Here is a 25,072-nt window from a genome sequence, read left to right as displayed (position 1 = left end):
GATGTGAAATTTTTCTAAACGATTATTTTTAAAGAATTTTTTGAAATCTTCTTACTGGTGTTTGAATCCGAGAAAGTAATTAAAAAAAATATTAAGGAAAACAATTTTTTTTTTAATATTTGATTATCTTATTAGAAAAAAAAAATCAAATATAATTAAAATTAATTAAAATTTTGAATATTTTTAAATTATTTAATTTTTGTATGAAAGAATTAAAATAAGTAAAAAGATTTTGAAGTAATATTTATGAGTAATCATTAGTTTTGAATTTATTTTTTATTTGTTTTTCTTCTATCTGTTTTTTCTATTTCTTTTCCTTATATTTTCACACCAAACATAAACTAAAGGTTATATATATATATATGCTTCCAAGAAAGTTTGAAGGAAAACAAAATAAAGAAAATTTATTAAAAATAAATTTGTTTAGTTATTTGTGGAAAAGTTATGAGGAAAAAAAATTAAATTATGATGGAATGCATTTTTGTCAAACTCTTTTTTTTTTTCATATTTTTTAAAATATTTTTTTATTTATATATCTAAATAAAATCATTTTTTAATATTTTTCTAGAACCTCCTCTGTTCCTAATAAAATAGATTTGGAAAAAAAAATTAAAATAATAATAATTTAACTTAATTTTCATTTTTTTTCTTTTTAATACATATATAATAAAAAGATTTACTTCTCATAAAAATAAATTATAAAAATTTGTAATATATATGTATTTTTAATACAATTAAAGATATAGAAATAGATTTAAAATAAAAACCCATTTTTTAATATTTTTCTAGAACCTCCTCTGTTCCTAATAAAATAGATTTGGAAAAAAAAAATTTAAATAATAATAATTTAACTTAATTTTCATTTTTTTTTCTTTTTAATACATATATAATAAAAAGATTTACTTCTCATAAAAATAAATTGTAAAATTTTGTAATATATATGTATTTTTAATACAATTAAAGATATAGAAATAGATTTAAAATAAAAACCCATTTTTTAATATTTTTCTAGAACCTCCTCTGTTCCTAATAAAATAGATTTGGAAAAAAAAAATTTAATAATAATAATTTAACTTAATTTTCATTTTTTTTCTTTTTAATACATATATAATAAAAAGATTTACTTCTCATAAAAATAAATTGTAAAAATTTGTAATATATATGTATTTTTAATACAATTAAAGATTTTTTTTATTTTATTTAAAAGGAATAGAAATAGATTTAAAATAAAAACCCATTTTTATTAGTTGAGAGGTGTTTCTTGGCGGACACATTACCAGAATTAACGGTAATACTCCACCCGCCAAAAATGGAGAAATCACCACCCATGGATTTGCAGGTTTTGCATTCCAACGGCTACTTCTCCAGTGCCTGAATATTTCGAACTCCAAACCAGCTGAAGATGGCTTCAACCTTCCCTCACACCTACTTCTACAATTCCAAACGACCCAGAAACGCTTCGAGGGAAAAACGAGCCCGAACCCCACAAACAAACCCGGACACTGACCTAATACTGAAGCCACGGATCTTCAAAACAGCCCGAAGTAAGAGAAATCAATCGTTTTTGGTTGAACGAAACAGTGTCTCGCTCACTAGAGCTCTTTCCTCGTATGTGGAACGTGGGTACATGAAGAAGGCACTCGACCTGTTTGAGAATATGCGTCAGTGTGATACTTTCATTTGGAATGTGATGATTAGAGGGTTTGTTGATAATGGATTGTTTTGGGATGCGGTTGATTTTTACCATAGAATGGAATTCGGAGGGGTTAGAGGTGATAATTTCACTTACCCGTTTGTGATAAAGGCGTGTGGTGGGTTGTATGATTTGGCAGAAGGAGAGAGGGTTCATGGGAAAGTGATTAAGAGTGGGTTGGATTTGGATGTTTATATTGGGAATTCACTTATTATTATGTATGCGAAGATTGGGTGTATTGTGTCTGCGGAGATGGTGTTCCGGGAAATGCCTGTTAGGGACTTGGTTTCTTGGAATTCTATGATTAGTGGGTACGTTTCAGTTGGGGATGGTTGGAGATCACTGTCGTGTTTTCGTGAAATGCAAGCATCTGGTATTAAACTGGATAGGTTCAGTGTGATTGGCATACTTGGTGCTTGTTCTCTTGAGGGTTTTCTGCGAAATGGGAAGGAAATTCACTGCCAAATGATGCGAAGTAGGCTTGAATTGGATGTTATGGTTCAGACATCACTGGTAGACATGTATGCAAAATGTGGTAGGATGGATTATGCAGAGAGGTTGTTTGATCAAATTACTGATAAAAGCATTGTGGCATGGAATGCTATGATAGGGGGATATTCTCTAAATGCACAATCCTTTGAGTCATTTGCTTATGTGAGAAAGATGCAGGAGGCTGGAAAATTGCATCCTGATTGGATTACAATGATAAACTTGCTCCCTTCTTGTGCACAGTTAGAAGCAATCTTGCTGGGTAAATCTGTTCATGGCTTTGCAATTAGAAATGGGTTTCTCCCTCATCTGGTCTTGGAGACTGCTCTGGTAGATATGTATGGAGAGTGCGGAAAGCTGAAACCAGCAGAATGTTTGTTTGGTCAAATGAATGAAAGGAATTTGATATCTTGGAATGCCATGATCGCTTCTTATATGAAAAATGGGGAGAACAGGAAGGCCATGACACTGTTCCAAGATCTTTGCAACAAGACTCTTAAACCAGATGCAACTACAATTGCTAGCATCCTGCCCGCCTATGCCGAGTTAGCCTCATTGAGAGAGGCAGAACAAATTCATGGTTATGTCACGAAAGTAAAGCTTGATTCAAATACCTTTGTCTCTAATTCTATTGTTTTTATGTATGGAAAATGTGGGAATCTCCTGAGAGCAAGGGAAATTTTTGATAGGATGACTTTTAAGGATGTCATTTCATGGAACACGGTCATTATGGCTTATGCCATTCATGGGTTCGGGAGAATTTCCATTGAATTGTTCTCTGAGATGAGGGAGAAGGGCTTTGAACCTAATGGCAGTACTTTTGTTTCCTTGTTATTATCTTGTAGTGTTGCTGGCTTGGTCAATGAAGGGTGGGAATACTTCAATTCAATGAAAAGAGACTACAATATCAATCCGGGAATAGAGCATTATGGTTGTATACTTGATCTTATTGGTCGCACCGGGAATCTTGACCATGCCAAGAATTTCATTGAAGAAATGCCACTGGCTCCCACAGCCAGAATATGGGGATCTTTGTTGACTGCAAGTAGAAACAAAGGAGATGTAGAGTTAGCTGAAATTGCAGCTGAGCACATTTTATCCCTGGAACACGACAATACTGGTTGTTATGTCTTGCTTTCTAATATGTATGCTGAAGCGGGGAGGTGGGAAGATGCGGAGCGGATTAAATTTCATATGAAGAAAGAGGGATTAGAAAAATCAGTTGGATGTAGTGTGGTTGACCTCAGTAGTAAGACTTTCAGGTTCGTGAATCAAGATCGGTCCGACAATGAAATCAACATGGTCTATGATGTGTTAGATATCATCTCAAAGAAGATAGGAGAAGATGTTTATGTTCATAGTCTCACCAAGTTCAGACCATCTGATTTAGAGAAAAAAAGAGCAAACTCGCCAAAAAGTCACAGTTTGAGGTTAGCAATTTGCTTTGGCTTGATCTCAACAACTATTGGAAACCCTGTTCTTGTAAGAAAAAACATTAGAATATGTGAAGCTTGCCATAGATTTGCAAAGAGGATTTCAGAGACAACTAAAAGAGAGATAATAGTCAGGGATTCAAAGATCTTTCACCACTTCAACGGTGGGCATTGTTCATGTGGAGATTATTGGTGACCAGAGTTGTTTCAAAAACATTTTCTTTGGTAATTAACACGATGTAAACATCTCTTCATCCATGTATTTATTGTATCACAGGAGTAATGAAATTAATCTGTTTCATCTTGGGTTCAGAATCCACCACATTTTTCAGAGTTTCTCCACTTCTTTTCTTCTTGTTGCTTACCCAAATCTGAGGTTTTCTTGCAGACGACCCAGCATGGCAGAAAGTCATGGATGATTGAAGCATGGATCCATCCAAAAAAAGGTTCACAACAGAACAGCTGAGCTCCAAGCCTTGGTCATCCAAAAAAATGAGGAGCTGAGCCTAAGCTTCAAGGTACTCGTTCAGTAGATGTGACACCCCAAACCCTGGGGTCAAGCTCACCATGGTCATTTCATGAGTTGAATCCAAAGCCAACACTCAAATGTGGCTAACTGTAAGCTAACTACCTTAAACTGAACAATTATCCTAGGATAAATACTAAACTAAAAGACATTAAATTTAAACTAATTGTTACACAATAAGGAGAATGGGCAATGAAAAAACAGAATAAAAACACAAATTTACGTGGAAAACCCTAGATGGGAAAAAAACCACAGGTAAAAGAGAAGGAAATCCATTATATCAAAATATTGGTACAAGATGAGGGAATTACGAGCGGTTATATATATATATATATATATATATATATATGTGTGTGTGTGTGTGTGTATTAGAGTAATTAACAAAACAGGTCCATACCGCTACCATCACAAATCCTCTAAAAAATCTCATAATTATAATTCCATCACATATGTTGCACTATAAGCTTTTTAGGTTAGAGCAAATAGAATGCCAATCATCAAACTCTAACACTAATTAATAACAAAATTAACAAATAATTGGTCAAAGCACTTTTAACTAATCACCCCATAAATTGTAAATAATTAGGGGTCTTATCATGAGCTTAGATTAGTTAATGAAAGAAGTTTATGATTTTGACCTAAAACAAATAATATTTATAAGAAAAAAAATGGGTGACTAAACCATCTTTGACGACTTGACACTTATATTATCAAGGTAAAATTGACTTGCTCAAAACTTTCAAAGAATTTAATTATTTAAAAATAAATAATTAAATAAAAATTGGTTCATCAAAACCTTTATGAAAAGAAAAGAACACAAAGTAAAAAACCAAAAGCCTAAGTCTTGTTTTTTTTTTTTTTTTTCCCCTTCAACCAAACAACAGAACATGATGCTAGTTTTCTTTCTTTGAATTATAAAAGGACAAAACTTGTAGCTGTGGAAACGTATTTAATAGTCTATCCAAAACTGTTGGGCCAATAAACAAATCTATTTAATAATAATTGTGTAGTCTAGTGGTTTATCATCCAAATTTTTTTAATTGCAAATTTCTATTGCAATAATAAAAAAAAACTGACACCTCATCTCTTGACAAATTATTAAAGCAAAAAATATTAAAATTCTAACGTCAGCTACCTAAATTAATATTTAAAAATTTATTAATATTACATAATAAAAACATAAATAGTATTTGTCTTTTAATTGAATAGAAAAAATTAAAATATTTAACTTTTTCTATTCAGTTCAAAGTAACCCATTAATATCAACTAATATAATTAAAATAAATTTGTTATTAATAAGTTCGGTTTAATTATATTATTTAATATCAACAAATTATATTTAGTTAAATAAAAAAAATCAAATATTTTAAAATTTTTTATTTAATTAAAAAAACAAACATCACATTAGAGTTAAAATACAAAAAAGACTCTTTGATAAAAAATAATATAGAGTAAATTTAAAAAAAAAAAACTTTTTTTTATTCAAAGTTTGTTAAACCTATTTCTAAATTAAAAAAAAAAATACTTTCTAAATAAGCTTCCCAACACCCTTATAATTAAATATTATCAAATCAGAACACTTTTGATATAAAAATGTATAAGAATTCATTTGGTAGCGATTTTAAAAATATTTTTAACTTAATTTTTTTTTTTTAAATTAGGTGTTTAGTAAGATTTAGAAAACATTTTTAAAAATATGAAAAATCACTTATAATATTTTTTTTTAGAGAAACGCTTATAAGTGATTATCTCAAAAATAATTTCAAAAAACACTTTCACTTCTACTAAAATTAAAAACACTTCGAGTAAAAATATCGTAAACAGACTTTAAGATAAATATTTTTATAAATCATTATTAAAAAAATCATATTTCATCTTAAAATATGAAATAGTAAGAGAATATATTTAGATGAAGCATTAAAATTGCTTCTATTATTTTAATTTATTCTAATAATCCACTTTAGGAAATAAAGCACATATATATGATTTACATTCAACTAACATTTATACCAAAAATTAGGGAAAGAAAAGGAGAGAAATAAAATAATAATCATGGTTTTTTTTTTCCTCCAAAATTGCTTTCAATACATCCAATAAAATTTGCCTTAATCTATGTACAAACTTTACACGTCACCCACCTAACAAATCATTCAAAATAAAAATAAAAATAAAAAATCAAAGATCTCCATCTAAAATCTGAAATCTCTGTGTCTACCAGTCAAAACTAAAATTCAAAAAATATATATATAGTCCAAAAAAAAAGAAAAAACCCACATGTCAACTTTTGTCGTCATCATCATCCTCGTCATCGTCATCAATATCCTCGGGCTCGTCTCTATTACCAAAAAAGCCCTCAACTGCTCCGCTAATCAAGGCCAAAACGACGTCGTTTAAAAACCCAAGACACCCCACCCCACCTCCACACCCGCACTTGTCCTTCAACGCTGCCCAGACTCCCCGGCGACCCGACTCCGGCACCGCCGTCATCGGCCTTAGATAAGCCCACGCGCCCTTCTGCACAAGTGGGTTTTTGATGGGTATCTCCTCCCAGCTCTGCCTCCTCGAATAAGACGGCGACACTACCGCTGGCGCCGCTGCCGGCAATATGTCCCTCAGACTTGTGTACGTGATAGCTTGCAGAGACACCATCTCCACGTCGGAGCCGTGGTAGCCGTTGGGCAGCGGATGGAAGCCAGAGGCGTGGGAGTTGAATGATAATTGAAGATCAGAAACTTCCTTAATTGAACCCATTCCTTTTTTACATAAACGAAAATCAAGGCTTGGTGGAAAAGAATTCTTCTCTAATTTGCATATACAGATTTGGAAGGTTTTGCAGAGGTTGACGGAGAGGATGGGAGAGAGTGTAGATGAGAACTATCAGCTTGGGAGACTGAATTTGCTGAGAATATAAAGATTTGGCTTTAATATGACAATGTCACTCACGATGGAGACGACGGGGATAGAGAGAGCTCATGGGGAATAGTAAAACAGACAACGACGAACTTTTTATTTTCCGTCTTTTTAACTGATTTTTTTGCATATTTATGATGATAAATTAAGAAAAAATAATTTTTATTTTTATTTTTATTTAAATAAATTGGAAGTTTTAGGATTTTTATTCAACGACTATTGATTTTGCCTATGATACTTTAATTTTGAGCAAAGATAACTTCAAGCGGAACTCATGGCAATAACCGCATCCTAACCTCTTTTGAAAATATCCCAAAGTTTTACTAGTTGTAGTCAATAATTAAATACAAAATAAAAATTATTAAGATTAATTAAAAAAAATCATCACTTTTCTTATTTATTTATTAATTTTTTTCGTTCTTTTACTGTTTTTTTACCTCTTACCATATTTGATCAACAGAATGAAAAGAAAAAAAAGGATAACATACTTGATATTGGATTGAATAATTATATGTTCAATCATATGAGATAAATAAATAATGAGATATATTATGAATCTTTTTTTTTATTATCTTCAATATGATATATAATAAAAGATAATCTAAGATATAAGATATATATATCTCAAATTTTTTTTATACAATTTATTTTGAAAAATAAAAACTTTTTATGACAAAATTAAATTTTTGGTTTAAAAGGAAAACCTAAAAATGAATTTATAAAATAATATATATTATTTTTTATGGAATGACTTATCAATTCTTTATCCAAGAAACAGTGTAAGTAATGTTTTAATTTTGTAAAAATATTTTAAAATTTTTTTTGAATAGTTGATTTTTCTTCATAAGCACTTTTTAAACAAAGTACTTTTTAAAAATGCTATCAAACGGACTCTCAAATGAACTTAAATTATGTTTAGTACAGTGCTTTTAGAAAACCCTTGTAATATAAAAAAAAAAATTAAAAATTAGTCACAAGTTTCAAAGAATACTTTTAAACAATTAAAAATCACTTTTAAACAATTAAAAATCACTTTTAGTATTCCATGAAGAAATATTTAACGGTGATTCTAAAAAAAAACATTTCAAAACAACGTATTCATTAAAAACACTTTAAGTAAAAGTACTAAGATTTCGTTTAATAGTGATTTTAATAAGTATTTTTAATATTTTTAATATTTAAAATTTTTTATCTTTTTAAGTGTTAAGAATGATAAAAAAAATTTCTACAATCACTATCAAACGTAGTCTTAAAATACGTTTTATAATGATTTTAAGAAGTGTTTTTGACATTTTTAATATTTGAAATATAAAAAATTTAAAATGTAAGAAATATTATTAACACTTGTTAAAATTACTGACAAACACACATTAAAAAACACATTCTTAAACCTGTTTGATGTTATTTTAATGGGATAGAAGTCTTTTCTTATATAAATTAAGTATTTGATAAAATTTTAAAATTCACTTTTAAAAATCTAAAGAATCACTCTTCTAATCTAAAAGTACATTCTTAAACCTAATGGAAGTCTTTTCTTATAGAAATTAAGTATTTGATAAAATTTTGAAATTCATTTTTAAAAATATAAAAATCACTCTTCTAATCTATCCACAATTGTTGGGTGAGTGATTCTCTTAAAATCTTTTATTATTATTATTATTATTATTATTATATTGTTACCCAAAAGGGCCAAAATCATTATCAAATTTTTATTTTTTATTTTTATTTTTTATGTCCAAACAGTAAGCTAATCTCCTTACAAAACATTTCTAACGAAAACGCTACTTATTATAGGACCACAAGGCTCAGGGAGAATCTAGTCATGACTTGACCTAGTCTAGTTTACCCCAAGGCAAGCGGACCGTGCCTAGCCCAGCCCAGCCCAGCCCAGCCCAGCACAACATGAGAACGGGCCCTGCTTAGCGCTATGTAAGTGGGAAATGGGCCTTAGTTGGCCCAAAATTATCTTACTACATCGATGTTGGTGGGCCTATTTCAATTTTAACCTACTTAGGCGCCTCTCTCCTTTTACTCTTTTATTTTATTCTTCATTTTGCTGACCATCATGATCAGAATGAACTACGAAGGATTAGAAATTTTTTATTTCTCTTTTTGCTTTGTGGAGCCACCACGTGCCATTCACTTGAGAATGCTTCAGCTTTTCTAGGCAAGAGGTGGATACACTAAAGAATCAAAACGACGTCGTTCACTCAATCTTTCAAGACCCAACCAACTGTCTTTTCCACTTTGATCCAACATCAACTACCAAAAAAATCCGCATCTCAGCCTCTCTATAATTCTCTGATTCACCAGCTCTGAGTTTCAAAATCTGCGGTTCATAGAATTCCAAGAAAACCAGAGATGGGGTTATCTGGATTGACGCCAAAACGCTGTTGAAGTAATGCCAAAAAACTCTGTAAAGTAAATGCTAAATCGATGGCTTTATGGTGTGTCGGCACAGCATTTCCTCTGAAGAGGACGCGTGTTGACCCACCTCTACGGCTCGTTCGTGATATTATGATTTATGACACAGCCACCAAACCCACTTTACCCCTTTAATGGTTAGCTGTTAGCACCACTATCTTGTTTTTCTTGTAGTCCGGAGCCCCTTCTCCTCAAATTTGGTTGTTGGGTTTGTAAATTGTGTATCAAATTTGTGGGTTTGGTGGTTTGACGACGAGGTATTCGTTCTTTGGTTGATTTTTTTTTTTTTTTTTCCTTTCTTCTTTTTCTTCCCAGTTGGAGTAAACTCGTGTTCTGTCTTTTATTTTTCTGCTTGTAAATGGACCGACGAAGTGTGTTTTACCTGCTAATTGAAGGGTTTGGAGGAAACCCATTTTCGTTTGTGTATAACTTTCAAGTGCTCTGTGTCTGTGTTTTCTGTTTTTGGATGTGTTTGTTATTCTCTGAGTGAAAATACAGTTGCTGTGGTGGTCAGGATTTGTTGTATCATGCAAAGGAGGAAGATTACCACAGATTCTCAGTACTATGACAGAAAGGGGATTGCAAAATGGTGAAGGTCTTTTCAATTATAGTTTTGAGAACACCTACATTTTGTTGCGCCGTGGCTTTGATTATTAGTATGACCGATATTTTCCAAAATTTTCTTGGGAAATCTTTCCTCTGTGAGATTGTTGAGGATTATGTTACCACTGGTGCAGAACCCATGATTTGGGTGTGGCTTGTTGGAAAACCAAGCTTGAAACTCAATTTTGAGATTGAATGGCTTGATTGTGGAACAAGATTGTTTGGAAATCAAGCCAAGCTTTTCGGGAGCTTTCTGTTCCTCAATTAGAAGGGTAGGGCAGGGTGGGGAGGTAAGTAGATAGGGTATGTATGTGTAGTAATTGAGAAGCCTATTTATTAAGTGGATTGGAATTTGGTCCTGTGCTGAAAATGAGTAAAGCCGAAGAAAATTATTAATTACCTGTTGTGGGTAGTGTGTCAAATATGCTTTTAATTACCTGTTGGCTCCGATGATTTGTCTATTTTGGTGTATCTGGGGCAAGGAAATCCTAGGACTTTTCAGGTGGAGGAGATGTCCGACCAAAGTCTGAACTATTAGAGTGGTCTCAACGGGTTTTGGAATTTTGGATGTCCAGGTGGAGGAGATGTCTTGACCAAAGTCTGAAGTATTAGAGTGGTCTCAACGGGTTTTGGAATTTTGGATGTCCTTAACGGAGACTAGCCTCCCTATTGTAGGTCATGCAGCCTAGTTGGGTTTTGTTTGTAAATTGTCAGTATACATAGGGTGTGCCCCCTAATTGTAGGTGTTTATCAATTCAATCTGTTGTCTATCAATAAATAAATAAAAAAAATCCTGGAATTCACTTTATTTTCTGATCTAAAAGTTTAATGTTTTTCTTCATTTTCTTCATCATTTACTCCTTGCGAATTTGATATTGGATGCAGAAACAGAGGAATTTAACAAATCAGCAAACTTCTGTCCAAATGCGGAATGCTGAATATGTGGGTTTGGAGGAGGACGATGCTTCTCCCAAGTATGATAATTTCAAGAAGGTTTCCATTATACCTCTTGTTTTCCTTATCTTCTATGAGGTCTCTGGGGGTCCGTTCGGTGTTGAAGACACTGTCCAGGCAGCTGGCCCCCTTTTAGCTCTTCTTGGCTTTCTGCTTTTCCCATTTATATGGAGCATCCCAGAAGCCTTAATAACTGCAGAAATGGGTACAATGTTCCCGGAGAATGGTGGATATGTGGTTTGGGTTTCTTCGGCTTTGGGCCCCTATTGGGGTTTTCAGCAAGGTTGGATGAAGTGGTTGAGTGGAGTCATTGATAATGCGCTATACCCAGTTCTGTTTCTAGATTATCTGAAATCAGCAATCCCAGGTTTAGAAGGTGGGTTGCCTAGGATAATAGCGGTTCTAGCTTTGACGCTGGCTCTCACTTACATGAACTACAGAGGTTTGACCATTGTGGGATGGGTTGCTGTGCTATTAGGAGTGTTCTCAATTCTTCCTTTTGTCGTTATGGGACTGGTGGCAATTCCTGAACTGGAGCCTTCAAGATGGTTTGTTATAGACCTGCACAATGTAAACTGGGGTTTGTATTTAAACACTCTCTTCTGGAATCTGAACTACTGGGACTCAATTAGTACTCTTGCAGGAGAGGTGGAGAACCCCAATAAAACTCTGCCAAAAGCTCTTTTTTATGCTCTTATTTTGGTTGTTCTAGGGTATTTTGTTCCTCTTCTGGTTGGTACAGGAGCTATACCACTTGATCGGGAGATGTGGGTTGATGGGTATTTCGCAGATATTGCTAAGATTCTAGGAGGTATATGGTTACGAAGTTGGATCCAAGGGGCCTCAGCTCTGTCAAACATGGGGATGTTTGTGGCCGAGATGAGCAGTGACTCCTTTCAGCTTTTGGGGATGGCAGAACGTGGGATGCTCCCAGATTTCTTTGCCAAGAGGTCTCGCTATGGGACCCCTCTTACTGGGATTTTATTTTCTGCATCTGGTGTGATTTTGCTCTCATGGTTGAGCTTTCAAGAGATTGTAGCTGCAGAGAACTTCTTATACTGTTTTGGAATGATTATGGAATTCATAGCATTTGTAAAGTTAAGGATGAGATACCCAGCAGCATCCCGGCCTTATATGATACCTGTTGGTACAACTGGAGCAATTTTGATGTGTATACCCCCAACCTTATTGATTTGTGTGGTATTAGCTCTTGCTTCTTTCAAAGTCATGGTTATTAGTCTCTTGGCTGTGATGATTGGGCTTGTTATGCAGCCTTGTCTCCTTTATGCTGAGAAAAAGAGATGGCTCAGGTTCTCCATGAGTTCTGACCTTCCAGATTTTCATTCTGCCTACCATGGAGATACCGAATCAGGGAAACAGTAGCAAACCTCAGACTTTGACAATGTAATAATGAGATTTAGCCTCCTTTTATTTGAACTTTTTGTCCTAGTTGTGTTTATAAACATCTTAAGATGATTATGAATATGTGGCCCAGAGTTATTCCTATTTTATAGAGGGTGAATGAGAATGTGAAGTTCAGTGCCAGTGATTAAAAATAAGGGTATGATTACCATATAATGTCAAGCAGAATTATTTACTAATCATATTTCATGTACATATGACATGACGTCATACTTGCTTAGACACTGTTATTTTGATACAGGTATATGAGTTTTGTGGATAGGTAACTAATACTAACAACTGGAAAAATTGTTATGTGCGTTCGTCTGAATTTTGTTCTTGCTTCTCTTGAAGTCATGGTTACTAGCCTCTTGATTGTGATGGTTGGGAAGTTGGATGTGTTCTATGAATGTGTGGCCAAGAGTTATTCCTATGTTATAGAGGATGAGTGAGAATGTGAAGTTTGGTGCCAGTGATTATGATTACCATATAATGTCAAACAAAATTATTTTCTAATCATATTTCAGTACATATGATATGATGTCATACTTGCTTAGACACTGTTATTTTGATACAGGCATATGAGTTTTGTTATATGCATTCCTGTGATTTTTGCTCCTGCTTCTCTTGAAGTCATGGTTACTAGCCTCTTGACTGTGATGGTTGGGAAGTTGGATGTGTTCTCTCATGTATTTCTAGAAGAAGAGAACAAGAAGAAGAAGAAGAAGACGGTTTTGCTTCTCAATAACTTCTAACCTTCCAGACCTCTGTTCTGCCTGTCATGAGAGTACTGAATTGTGAATGGAGATACAATCATTGACCTTGATATTTTAATCATCTATGCTACCCTCTTTGTTTTCACTAATATTTCCACCCCTTTTTTTTTTTTTGAGGTTTTTTTGAGTTTATTAATCTCTTGAGATGCTTATCAATATGTGGCCAAGAGTTATTTATAATTTATTGATAGGCTCCAGAAATGCTTGACACCTAGGATATAACCACCATGCCTTGTCAAGAATGCATCACAATTATTTGATAATCATCTTTCTATGTACAGATGCTATTATTATGAATAGGCATATGAGTTTTGCATATGGATAAATGCTGTTTTATTGATGCAGACTTGAAGGGGCCTAAAAGGGATTCTGATTTGCTCAATTTCTTCCAGGTTCCAGATTCATAGGTCTAATCTAAACCTACTTTGTTTCCAGTTCCCTTGTTTTCATGCATGATCTTTCCACTTAGTTCCCTATTTGTCTTTTCCTGTGGCCCTTGTTTTAGCTTCTACTATGTAACTATGCTCAAGTTCACATTGATTTTAGATCGTTGCATATATGTGTACAAGTGTTTTGCAGAATAGGCCAAAATTTTCCTGCTTTATATGTATTAAATATGTGTTTTTCTTATCTTTGTTGATCTGATCTATAATTCTTGGTTTCAAATACCCTTCCAAACAGTTAACTTAGAAAACCCTACTTGGTTTGATTTTTGTAATGAGCGGTTTGCATGCTGTGGACCCGTAGTCCAAAAGGTCCAGAGTGATAGGTTGGTGAGGCACAGGAATGGTGGACTAGACAAATCCAACAAGGCTATTGTCTTCTTGCGAATATCCCCTGATGTGTTTGCTACAAGCTGTTTGTGATTACCAACTTTCATTATTAGAGAAGTCCATGTGGCACTCACCCGGGTGGGGAGAAAGAACTGAAAGTATCTCCCATTGACATGAACCTCAGCTTACCTGTCTCATCTGTGATTAGGGAAAATCCATATACTCCATCATCGGATATTACAAGGCTTCTTCCCTATGAAACATCGCTGTCCTTTGGCCTTTCTTTCAAAACCCAACAAGAAAGAAAGGTAAAAGGAAAAAATCAAACATTTTTTTTCCTTTCTGCAAGACTGTTAGAAGGAGATAGGCAAGAAGATAGGAGAGGGAGAGAAATGGGTGTAGAAAGAAACACCCCAAAAGCCTCTCCCAAGAAAAAACCTACCACCACCCTTCAGTACCTCTTTGATCTGGATTCTAAGAGCAATGGCAATGGCCATTTCAGCAACAGTGGGAAACAATCTTCTCTGGGTTCCGAAAATGAAGAGCTCCTCTCTATCATCACATACTGCACCTTTGTCTTCACCTTTACTGATCCTTCTGAATCTCCTTCACAGCAAGATCTCAAGAGGCTCAAGCTCAGTCAACTTCTCTCCCTTGTGAAGTCCACAAAGAAGCCTCTCCATGATCAAATTTTGTCACCTCTGGTTGCCATGCTATCTGCCAACCTCTTTCGCCCCCTCCCTCCATCTTCCAATGCCTCTGTCATCTTTGACTTACCTGATGAGGAAGACACCGCTTCTACTCCTGCACCTGCTTGGCCACACCTGCAAATTGTTTATGAGATTCTTCTTCGGCTAGTCCTCAACACAGATGCCAAGGCACTGCGTGATCATATAGATCATTCATTCGTTCTCAACCTCCTCTCCCTTTTCCAATCTGAAGACCCACGAGAACGGGAAAGCTTGAAGAACGTGTACCACAGGATATATTCCAAGTTCACCTTCTACCGATCATTCATGAGAAAAGCAATGAATGATGTATTCTTGCACTATGTTTTTGAGACAGAGCGGCCCTGTGGCATTGGCGATCTGCTTGAAATTTGGGGCAGCATAATCAATGGCTTCACCATTCCACTCAAGGAAGAGCACAAGCTATTCTTGATGAGAGTGCTTATTCCCTTGCACAAGCCCAAGGGGTTGCAGGTTTACCATAGGCAGCTGGCTTACTGTGTCTCCCAGTTTGTGCAGAAGGAGCCTGTGCTTGGTGGGATTGTTGTTCGAGGTATTCTAAAATACTGGCCGATCACAAACTGCCAGAAACAAGTTTTACTTGTGGGAGAACTGGAAGAATTGGTGGAGATTATAGATCCTGAGCAATATAGGAAGTTGGCTCTGCCTTTATTCACCCAAATCACAAGGTGCTTAAACAGTTGGAACTCACAGGTAAGATGAATCTTTCATGGTTCTTGAGTTTGAGGTTTTTCTTTCTTCTAAATATTAACAAGTGGTTCTAATGAATCCTTTTCCTTTCCCTTATGCTCTGTTTGATTGCGGAAAGTTGTGGGAGAGATTATAACTTTTTTTCACAGCTGCTAGAAACCCGACAAGTTTTCCATTGCCCCCAAGTTTCCTCTGCAATCAAACGGAAAACTGATGACCACTCCCTGAGAATTTTTCCAAACCATGATGCTTGAAACATTACTTCATTGTTGAGTGTGGGAAACTTTTTTTCTATGAAAGATCTCCTGGTTTCCAGCAATAGGACTTTTCTGTTCTGGGATTCCTGGATTGAGTTGCCTTTCCTCTCTGAAACATCATCTCCATTATGATGTTACTGATCATCCCTACATGGATTGCATTGTTTTGATTGATCCGAAATCCTTAAATTGCTTCAAACCCAGGTAGCAGAGCGTGCCCTCTACGTATTGAACAACGAGCAGTTCATGAAGATGGCACAAGAGGCAATGGACGAGGTGTTTCCAGTGATAGTTGAAGGCATGGAGAAGAACCTTAAATGGCACTGGAGCAAAAGCGTTCGCCAATTGACACAAACCGTGAAGGTGATGCTGGAAGAAATGGAGCCGTGTTTATACTCCAAGTGTGTAATAAACCTTGAACTCCGAGAATCTGCAGCTCAACAAGAGGAGATCCAAAGAAGAGAGAAATGGGAAAGGATTGAACGGGCTGCTGATGCTGCTACTGCTGCTACTGCTGCCCAGAATCAGTTCCTCCAACCACCACATTGTACATGTGTTTCCAACTGAAGAACAAAACTCGAGAGTCTGTGCTGGCAGTTGTTATTACTTATTATACATCAAAAGACAATGGAAACAGACGGATTTAACAAAAGAAAATGAAGAAAGCGATACTGGAATGCAATGATTCGTCACGATTTAGAATAGTATTTTGCATTAGCCCAAGGATTATTATAATAATTCCTCTCCTTCCCACTCTGTTTCTCTTCTTTCTTCTTCACACAGTAGGCCCCAACATGCTCTGGGTTCCTAGTTTCAATCCACACCTACTTTTGGAGTGACTCTTTTGACTCCAAAGAAGCTTATGCTTCACTTGTTAGAATGCATATGGTGAGTGAAAATTTTTATAATTTTCTCCAAAATTAAATGATATATGTATCAGACGTGTTGGGTATGTGAGAATATGGACGAAAATAGTATCAAAAAATAGAATACATTAGTAAGTATATTTAAATACAAGACCAAGAATAAAAATAGGATAAGAATGAAAGTGAATCAGAAGAGAATCAAATTGCATTCAGATTAAATTTGGTTTTTATAATATTGAATTTTTTTATTTTTATTCTTATTTTTAAAAAAATGGTTTCATTGATTGAAAAAAACGAACTAAAAACTTTATTTAATGAAAAAATAAACTCGTTTTGTAAAGAAAGTTTAATAGACTGCTCATAATTATCATTTATTTATTTATTTTTTAAAGGATTATTTGATTAAAAGGGTTGATAAAAAGCTAATTTTTGAAATTTAACATTTTTTTTATCTGATTCTAATAAAAATATCCTCCTTATTTTGTTATAAAAATAATTTTTTTCTTGAAAACCTATATTTAAATATTTAAAATAATAAAGGATATTTACGTTAAAAATGAATTATTTTTCAAATAAAACATGAAAATTATTTGAGAATTATTTCAGCCTTTTAATTAAATATTTATTTTTTAAATAACCAATTTTTCAAAAATAATATTTAATAAAATCCTGGTGTCGTTTTACTTTTAGCTCTAGGTGAATGAAACCTCCTTTGAACGACACCGTTTTATTCTCCCCTGACCTCTCCTTATCGTCCTTTTTCCTCTCTACCTCTGTTGCGCGCACCTCCAGAACTAGGGTTTTGGGTTCGGTCGACCCACGAGGACGCCATCGTTTCAGGGAGGTAGGTTTTGAAATGGTTGCTCAGTGAAGGTCTATTGGAAGTTGGAAACCAAGTAAGTGCAGAAATGGGTCTGTTTATGGTTAAAATTTTCCAAATTTTTGCTTCTTAAACTCATTAATTTACAATTCACATTCACATTCATATATTAATATCAGATTTTTTATTTATTTTAGCAATTCAAAAACTTGATAAATACTGACTAACGATTGAAAAGAAAAAAAAAATTGATCAAAATCTTTTTATTTTATCATTTTTTTAATCTGGGTTGTTTCAAATTTTTCTAAAATAAAGAAAAAAAATGTGATTTTTAATGGAAAATAAAGTGCTGTGAGGAAGTGGTTTTGGGAACTCAAGAGCTATTGGGCATGGTTGAGGCATTCTCTTAGGCTCCGTTTGGACCTTGCTAGTCTGAGGGAAAGTAGAGAAAAGAAAATTGAGGGGAAAATGGAAGAAAAAATGTTGTTAGATGTTTATCCAAATTTATTCCTTTTTTTTTCTTCTCTTCTATATAAACAATGAAGGATTTGGAATTCTGAATAATTTCCAATATATTTGTTTTCTTTTATATTTTCCACATGAAATCAAACAAGAGAATTTAAGGTTCCTAGTTAGTTGTTAGTACTATATATACAAATATTGTTACTCATAAGAATTAAAACTTTTGTATTATGTTGCAGTAGTAGATTAGATAAGAGTGGCAGCCAATTTTGGTGTAGGATGATGATTCTACCTGGGTTGTTGCCTGCTTGTTCAGGTCCCTTTCTCTCCCCCTTGGTTTTGATTGTGGGCAAATTTGAATTCAGGTTATATGTTTGTGCTCGACCTTTTTGTAGGATTGATTCATCCTGAACTACCATTCCGGGATCAGAGATGTAATGGGATCGGATTTAAAGGTTGTAATGCTGTTGGGATAGTATGTAGAAAGGTAAGCTTAGATTTCTTTGTACATTAGTTCTTGCTGAAAGATTCCATATATAATTGGCATTTGGGGTGGGTTTAAATGAAGTGACAATGTTTATAATCGGCTTGGTTGATTAGTTATATTCTTTGTAAATGGATTTAAAGGTTGTAATGTCGTTGGGATAGTATGTAGAAAGGTAAGCTTATATTTCTTTTTTCTTTTCTTTTTGATAAACTTTGTACGTAAGTTCTTGCTGAAAGATTCCGGATATTATTGGCATTTGGGGTGGGTTTAAATGATGTGACAATGTTTATAATCGACTTGGTTGATTAGTTTGATTATTTGTAAAGGGAGGGGCTTACTGCATTTCTCTCTCTCTCTCTCTCTTGTTTTTGCCTTTTCACAGTCTTGTATACAATCTGTGTACTCTGATGCATCTATTGGTAGGCAATGTTATTTGCTTGCTGATCGAAGAAAGATAGTTGGTATTTCTTTTGAGCATTAGATTTGGTTAATTTTTATGGCAGGTTCCCAGAGGAAGGATTCGATATTTTCATGAAGAGCGACTTGGCTCCAAATGTGTTGCATATGCAGGAAGAAATCGACATGAATTGAGCTTTGCCAATGACTCCCCCAAGGAGCCCTTTCTGTTGAGTTCAATTAAGGAAGCCTTCTGGTATTCTAACTTTCCATATTTCTCGCACATTATGTCGAATTACATATAGTATGAGAAGATAAGATTTAGAATTGCGAAGTGACTGATATTTTATCATCTTTTTGCAGGGCTTTGAAATCCTTGTTTGATTTTTTGGTTGACCAACCTAGTCAGCTGAAGTACATAGAGTGGCCAAGTTTCCAAAGCACGGTTTGTATCCAAATTTTGAGTCTGTTCTTTGGTAATTTTACCATTCATTATTGTTATCACCCCTGGTAGAATTTTACCCCTTAATGACATTGATATGATATAATAACAAGGACGAGTATGCTGGCTACCGAGCGGATACGTGACATCAAAAACACGATCCATTCCTCTAAATGAGGTCTCTGCATATGTTTGTTCATGTGTTTCTGGCATGCGAATCGTAAGAGAATCAATCAATGGAAATTGTTCAGTTGTGAGCCCCTTCAGAATTTAGAACAAGCTGATTATTACCTTGAAAATTTCGGCTCTCCATTCTTATAGTAACAAGTATTTATGAAGACAAAATCTAAGAAAAACCTCTACCATTTGGGCAGAGTTTGGGTATTCAAACTTGTTGGAGGTTGAGAAGGAGCTGATGTTTTCTTCTTGTTTTCCTGCAGCTGAAGACTGCTATTCTCACTCTTGTTCTTGTAGCAGCGCTCATCGTTGCGCTATCCTCAATCGACTCTGCCCTCTGCTTTCTCTTGACTATGTTTCTTCGGAGAACCAGATGATCTAATGATGTTCTTCAAGCCTACTCTTCCAGTTTTTACCAGTAAGCATTGCTAGCAAAACTCCGTGTGCCCGTTTTGAAGTGGGAAAGCTTGAAACTCATGGTGGAAACAGCAGAGGGAACCATTTTTGGGAGAAGATTTGATGAAATGATTCATGAGTTCATTTTATTTATTATGAGAATTGAGCTGTGTTAGAAGCTCAGTTATACAACTTTTTGTAATTGGGACGAAAGGTGAAAAAGGGTATATGTATACCATTCAAGAACTCTTGGTTCTAGTGTTGAAGAGTACGTGATCATTTAAAGAGAGAAAAGGAGATAAACACTCACATTCTGCAGATGAATCCTGGGAAAAACAAGGGTTTGTCAGAAGAAAAGATAAATTTAAAGAATAGATTTACAAGCAATAAATTGAAATTCATATAGCATATTTCAACTTTTTTATATAAAGACTAAATGATTTTAAAATATATAAATTTTTAATTAAATATTTTTTACAATACAACCAATCATAATAAAATTATTTTTCCTAATATTTTTTTTCCTTTCCTTGATACTTCCCAAAAATCCAACATACCCTAAACAAATATTGAATATTTGATGTCAATTTTCTCTCAAAACAATCATCCAAAGCACCCAGCATCTTTTCATATATGTATATAAAGTACCCAGGTAGAGGAAGAATTATAAAATAAGGAATAAATTTGAGGTATGATGCAAAGGATGCATAGACGATGGCTTAGTCTGATGATGCACATTCACCAATTCAAGTCCAAATAAATTTAATTTTCCATGAAACCAAGCAACCCAAATCTCCAAAAAAAATTTATTTGTTCTGCCAAATCCAATCCAAATCCCACAGCTACTGAATATTGCAAAGAATAATGCAGCTCCATCCCCCCTCAAATAATAGTTACAGTCCTACAACAAAGTATACTGCTCCACCTATCCACTGAAACCATATATATAAAGAGGGGAAAACTCTTAACCCAAAAAGAAAAAAACCAGGAAACGAAGCTAGAACAAGATATGTACTTAACCTTTAAATATAGAATACAGAAGGTAAAAAAAAAAAAAAAAAAAAAAAAAAACTCTAGAAAGCTTGCAAAACCCGCAGAAAAGATTAAAAAAAAAAAAATACACCATATCCACATCCCAATCCTCAGTTTCTTCCTCTCTGTCGAACGAAATAGAGTCTCAGCGTGGCCAATCCATTTGGAGAAAATAGAAAAATTAGCTCCACGCTCTAATGAGAACTTGGCAAAATTGTCGCCTTTGCTTGAAAAAAATGGGGATGAAAATCGGACTTTTCTCTCTTAATCAAATAATGGTTCCAACCAATACCTGATGATGAGCGAAACAACAACGCTAGTGGTGCAGATATACAGTTCTGAAGAGGGGTTCAGAAGATGATATTCGGAATCTGAAGAATACTATACTTGATATTTTGACAGCTTGTCCTTCACTGGAGGTTCCAAGGCAGACATGCACTGTTCCCATGCTCCATTCCTAAGCATCTGCCAGAACATTTGTTAAAGACACCAGTTACATCAGTTCTATGTTGTTTACTTGCCATAAAAAATATACTGAACTTGAGAATGCTATGATGAATAACGATAAATGGATATTCAGATATAATCACAACAAAGATTTACCACCCACCCCCCAGTGTCATGTTTACTAAGCCTAGTTAATGAACCAAAAACAAGAAACCCATCAAAGAAACATAATATTATTTTCAAAGGAAGCAAAGAATGAAACTACACTGTCTAGGGTGAAGGTCTAAAAAAGTGTAGTCCACAGAGATGTCAATCACTTGCTGTAGGAAGGGAGGCAAGTGCAGGTTCAGTGATTTATTTAGTGTTCATTCGAACATCTTGTACAAAAAGTATATATTTAAATTCCATCTTTAAAAAATTACTTTCAAAAATTTTTAAATTTAAGGTAATAAAAAAAATTTTATACCTCAATTTTTTTAAATCATTACTTTTTCAATGTAAGCCTTTAAGAATTCTTATATCTTATATAAAAATTACTACCATTTTCTGATTTTAAAAATACAAACAGACACTTAGTAATTTATTTATTTATTTTTCAAAACTTTATTATGCAGTGTCTGCTCAGAGTTATTCACATAGAAAGCAAGTGGCTTAAGAAAACTTGTATTTACTTGGAACTTTAGGATTGATGACTTTTTCAAGTCATCTAATGTTTTAAAACTGGTCCCACAAACAACTAGCTAACCTACATAATTCTCTCACCAGCATAATAATGCATGATAATCTTCAAGGATTATGACCTCCATGAAACAACATGGCTACCAAGGGGTTATTTGGGTGAGCAGAACTCCTGAGTGTAAATAAAACAATTAGACAACAAGCATGGATGCCATAGGGTGAAAGCACTACTAACCTGTTTATAACCATGCAACACCTGGCAAACTTCATTGTGTAGGTCCTCACTCCTTATTTCCTGTTGCAGCCATTAAGTTAGGAGAAAAAAGAAGTTGAAACATTTTCATTTAAAGTTAAGTTAGGCGCTCATCATAACTCTTTGGTGGTATGGGATGGGGTGGAAGAGAGGTTTCATAAAAGATTGGCAATGTGAAAAAGACAATATATCTCCAAAGGAGGAAAACTCGCTCTAATTAGGAGCACTTTATCTAGCTTGCCTATCTACTTCATGTCATTGTTCAAGATGCCAAGAATTGTGTGTTTGAAGTTGGAACAGATACAAAGGGACTTCCTTCGAGGGTGGTGGGTCTTTAGAGAGAGTCACATTTAGTGAACCAGGCTACTATCTATTCAGACAAGAGAAAAAGGGGTTTGGGATTGAGGCGTCTTTCCTCACTCAATAAGATCCTTCTTTGTAAATAGAATTGGCGTTTTGCCATTTCTCCATCAAGTCTCTCTACTCTGTTCTAGGGTTTGGGAGATCAGTGCCCTTTCTGGTAGGAGCTATTTGGAATGGCTGGATTTCACCTAAGGCAAGTTTTTTTCTTGGGAGGCATCTTGGGGAAAAGCTTTGACTCTAGATCAACTTTAGAGGAGGGGTTAGATGTTGGCTATAGATGTTTCCTTTATAATATCCAAGAGAAGAAAATTGACCACATTCTGCTACATTGTATTAAGGAGACGTCTTTGTGGCCTATTTTGTTCTCCATTTTTGGTGTCTCTTGGGTATTACCTTCCCCGGGTTAAGGGAGACTTTGCTTGATTGGTGTGGTTCCTTTGTTGGGAGGAAACAGAAAAAAGTGTGGGGAGCAGTCTCACTGTGCCTCTTTTGGACAGTTTGGAATGAGAGAAATAGAAGATCATATCATAATAAGGAGCGTTCTAACCAATAGGTCAAAACTTTCTTTGTAACTTCTTGTCTTGGATCAAGTTGTATATAGTTAAAGGCCCAGTGTCCTTATTTAACTGCATTGATTGGCTGGGTTCTTATTGAGGGGGGAGTAGTTTTTGTTTTTCCCTTATCCTTTTTTAGGCGCTTGTCAGTTGTCATTATATACGTCCCGTGTACTTTGGTGCACCCTTTTTGACATTTTATTTATACTGTTTCCTTTTACCCATCAGAAAAAAGTTTTGAAGACTATGATAATGCTATTCTTACATGCCAACTTGCAATAGCTTTGCACATGTAAACAAGTGAACTAAGGGCGCCAGATGGATTTGCTCTAACCTGCAGACATTTGAAAACACCCAAGAAAATATTAGATTGTAGATCTGAATCTAATTGAAGTGTTAAGAAGCAGATGCATACCATGGCACATAGGCCTCGGAAAGCATCTTCCTTTTCAATATCATCACGTATCCTGCCACAAAAGAATTGGTTATGAGAAATTGTTGTCACAGGGTTTGTGCTAAGTCCAATTAAATAGATACCAGGGCTATGCCCAGAACTGAAGTGACACTGACACGCTTAGACCACACATTTAGAGGAGTAGTTGCTAGTTCACTGCACAATTGCAAAAATTTGAAAGTATTTCATTCTGCAGTCCCTACCACTTATTGTTTCACTCCCAGCCCATGATGAAATCCTTGAGGATTTTGTGTTATTTTATAAACTTCATGGAGAATTAGTAGGATGTGTATGTATTTTCTATTCACATTGCTAATGTTTCGACAAAATTAAGCATAAATCTAGCTGGTTGTCCAAATTTGATGCAGTTGAATTCAGCTTAATTATATTCTGGTACTGTGTAATTTTCAAGCATTTAGATTAATCTGTTTCAGATCATTCTTTTAATTATAGCATCAAACCATGTAGCATACGTGGTAGTTGGAGTACACTGAGCATCTTTGATTTCCTTCCATAATTAAACTCAAAAACCAGATGATGCCACCTTTCTTACTCCAAAAAATAGACATCAAGAGATCTTTCATGGTTGAAAAACAAAAACAAAAACCTGAATACATAAAGTCTTGGTCTGTGATCATGCAAATACGTACATGGATAAAGCAGTACACCATGATTGCATAAAATGCTCCATATGCAGTGACACAATTTCTGGACAGACCCAAGCAAGCCTCCCAAGGGTGATGGCACTATTTTCTATGAGTGACTTGTTGAGCTCCTGGTCATCATCAGGAAAGATACAATTTACAGAAATAGAAAAAAAGAGTCCAGAACATTCACACAAATGCACAAGACAATCACCTCAGCATGTTGAAGTATCGGAACTAAGCATGAGATAACTGTCATCACAATTGGAGAAACTTCTTGATGAACCTGAAATTGAGAATTTAGACAGTCAGTGTCCTTTCATCTATTCTACAGGATACCAACCTAGATGATGCACTCTTTTCATAGTGATACAGAAAAGTACAAAATACCAAGAATAGGACAATCTTACATTTAGAATCCATGACAATTCTGAACAAGATATTGAAAATGGATCAAGAACAATGATGGCAGTTGTGCAGAGCCAGATAAGTTGACCCTTCCTTTACTTTTTCTTCAAAGAATTACACATGCAAAGTTGAATAAGACCTACTTAATAGGGCATTTCACAGGGCTGGTGATTGATGGAATCATGTACTTCATATACCACCAATTTGCAAACTAGTGCACCTTTTCCGACGCATTAATAAACTTTCAACTACAAAAAGAATTATAGGAAACAAGCACTACACTCAAAGATGTGGGTTTATTAACTAGAGGAAACCACTTCAAGAAATATGAAGAGAGAAACTATAACTTCCAGCCACAAAGCACATGCCACTGCTGTTTTAAAACAAAGGACAAGGCAGCATCTACACCTAGTATAAAGAATGTGCTTTCGCAACAATCAGGCATCAGCAATCAGTTACATTGGCAACAAGAAGAAACCCAGGGTTGAATGTCTATGAGGATGACTCCAAATAAA

General features: G+C 34.6%; 5 protein-coding genes across 12 annotated transcripts in view; 4 read left to right on the top strand and 1 right to left on the bottom strand.

Moving 5' to 3' along the window:
- The first annotated feature begins 1,280 nt into the window (after positions 1 to 1,280).
- On the top strand, positions 1,281 to 3,919 carry LOC117910853 (pentatricopeptide repeat-containing protein At4g35130, chloroplastic). The gene has a single exon (XM_034825030.1). The coding sequence runs from the start codon at positions 1,403 to 1,405 to the stop codon at positions 3,809 to 3,811; it is 2,409 nt and encodes an 802-aa protein (XP_034680921.1). The 5' UTR covers positions 1,281 to 1,402; the 3' UTR covers positions 3,812 to 3,919.
- A 5,335-nt stretch (positions 3,920 to 9,254) lies between these two features.
- LOC117911099 (probable polyamine transporter At1g31830) lies at positions 9,255 to 12,538 on the top strand. Of its 6 annotated transcripts, none has more exons than XM_034825285.1 (3): positions 9,255 to 9,732; positions 9,990 to 10,070; positions 10,964 to 12,538. In XM_034825285.1, the coding sequence occupies exons 2-3, from the start codon at positions 10,062 to 10,064 to the stop codon at positions 12,413 to 12,415; spliced, it is 1,461 nt and encodes a 486-aa protein (XP_034681176.1). In that variant the 5' UTR covers positions 9,255 to 9,732; positions 9,990 to 10,061; the 3' UTR covers positions 12,416 to 12,538. The 6 variants fall into 6 exon arrangements, with proteins under 6 accessions (XP_034681176.1, XP_034681178.1, XP_034681182.1 ...); XM_034825287.1 differs by having other exon boundaries at positions 9,257 to 9,732; positions 9,990 to 10,064; XM_034825291.1 differs by lacking the exon at positions 9,990 to 10,070 and having other exon boundaries at positions 9,257 to 9,449.
- A 144-nt stretch (positions 12,539 to 12,682) lies between these two features.
- On the top strand, positions 12,683 to 16,558 carry LOC117911098 (serine/threonine protein phosphatase 2A 57 kDa regulatory subunit B' alpha isoform-like). The gene is made up of 2 exons (XM_034825284.1): positions 12,683 to 15,424; positions 15,883 to 16,558. Exons 1-2 carry the CDS (start codon positions 14,156 to 14,158, stop codon positions 16,243 to 16,245), a joined length of 1,632 nt encoding a protein of 543 aa, XP_034681175.1. The 5' UTR covers positions 12,683 to 14,155; the 3' UTR covers positions 16,246 to 16,558.
- Positions 16,559 to 17,257: 699 nt separating this feature from the next.
- On the top strand, positions 17,258 to 19,982 carry LOC117910454. Of its 3 annotated transcripts, none has more exons than XM_034824539.1 (6): positions 17,258 to 17,388; positions 18,066 to 18,142; positions 18,222 to 18,313; positions 18,817 to 18,965; positions 19,073 to 19,154; positions 19,592 to 19,982. In XM_034824539.1, exons 2-6 carry the CDS (start codon positions 18,106 to 18,108, stop codon positions 19,703 to 19,705), a joined length of 474 nt encoding a protein of 157 aa, XP_034680430.1. In that variant the 5' UTR covers positions 17,258 to 17,388; positions 18,066 to 18,105; the 3' UTR covers positions 19,706 to 19,982. The 3 variants fall into 3 exon arrangements, with proteins under 3 accessions (XP_034680430.1, XP_034680424.1, XP_034680434.1); XM_034824533.1 differs by having other exon boundaries at positions 17,258 to 17,440; XM_034824543.1 differs by lacking the exon at positions 18,066 to 18,142 and having other exon boundaries at positions 17,258 to 17,440; positions 18,192 to 18,313.
- Positions 19,983 to 20,880: 898 nt separating this feature from the next.
- The window catches only part of LOC117911693 (transportin-1-like), a 61,041-nt gene continuing 56,849 nt past the window's right edge, over positions 20,881 to 25,072 (bottom strand). Inside the window, 6 exon segments of the mRNA XM_034826094.1 lie at positions 20,881 to 21,221; positions 22,117 to 22,176; positions 23,317 to 23,385; positions 23,467 to 23,518; positions 24,156 to 24,280; positions 24,364 to 24,435. Of these exon segments, the coding sequence (XP_034681985.1) occupies positions 21,138 to 21,221; positions 22,117 to 22,176; positions 23,317 to 23,385; positions 23,467 to 23,518; positions 24,156 to 24,280; positions 24,364 to 24,435 (462 nt within the window). The 3' untranslated portion in view covers positions 20,881 to 21,137.

The sequence above is a fragment of the Vitis riparia genome, chromosome 3 (genome assembly GCF_004353265.1).
Source record: "Vitis riparia cultivar Riparia Gloire de Montpellier isolate 1030 chromosome 3, EGFV_Vit.rip_1.0, whole genome shotgun sequence".
Lineage (NCBI taxonomy): Eukaryota > Viridiplantae > Streptophyta > Magnoliopsida > Vitales > Vitaceae > Vitis > Vitis riparia.
This window is presented reverse-complemented; position numbering and strand designations above follow the sequence as displayed.

Coding starts and splice junctions, on each gene's coding strand:
- LOC117911098 (XM_034825284.1), top strand. CDS start 14,156: ATGAACCTCAGCTTACCTGTCTCATCTGTGATTAGGGAAAATCCATAT. Junction 15,425..15,882: donor TAAACAGTTGGAACTCACAG/GTAAGATGAATC, acceptor CTTCAAACCCAG/GTAGCAGAGCGTGCCCTCTA.
- LOC117910853 (XM_034825030.1), top strand. CDS start 1,403: ATGGCTTCAACCTTCCCTCACACCTACTTCTACAATTCCAAACGACCC.
- LOC117910454 (XM_034824539.1), top strand. CDS start 18,106: ATGATGATTCTACCTGGGTTGTTGCCTGCTTGTTCAG. Junction 18,314..18,816: donor TTGGGATAGTATGTAGAAAG/GTAAGCTTAGAT, acceptor TTTTTATGGCAG/GTTCCCAGAGGAAGGATTCG. Junction 19,155..19,591: donor GGCCAAGTTTCCAAAGCACG/GTTTGTATCCAA, acceptor GTTTTCCTGCAG/CTGAAGACTGCTATTCTCAC.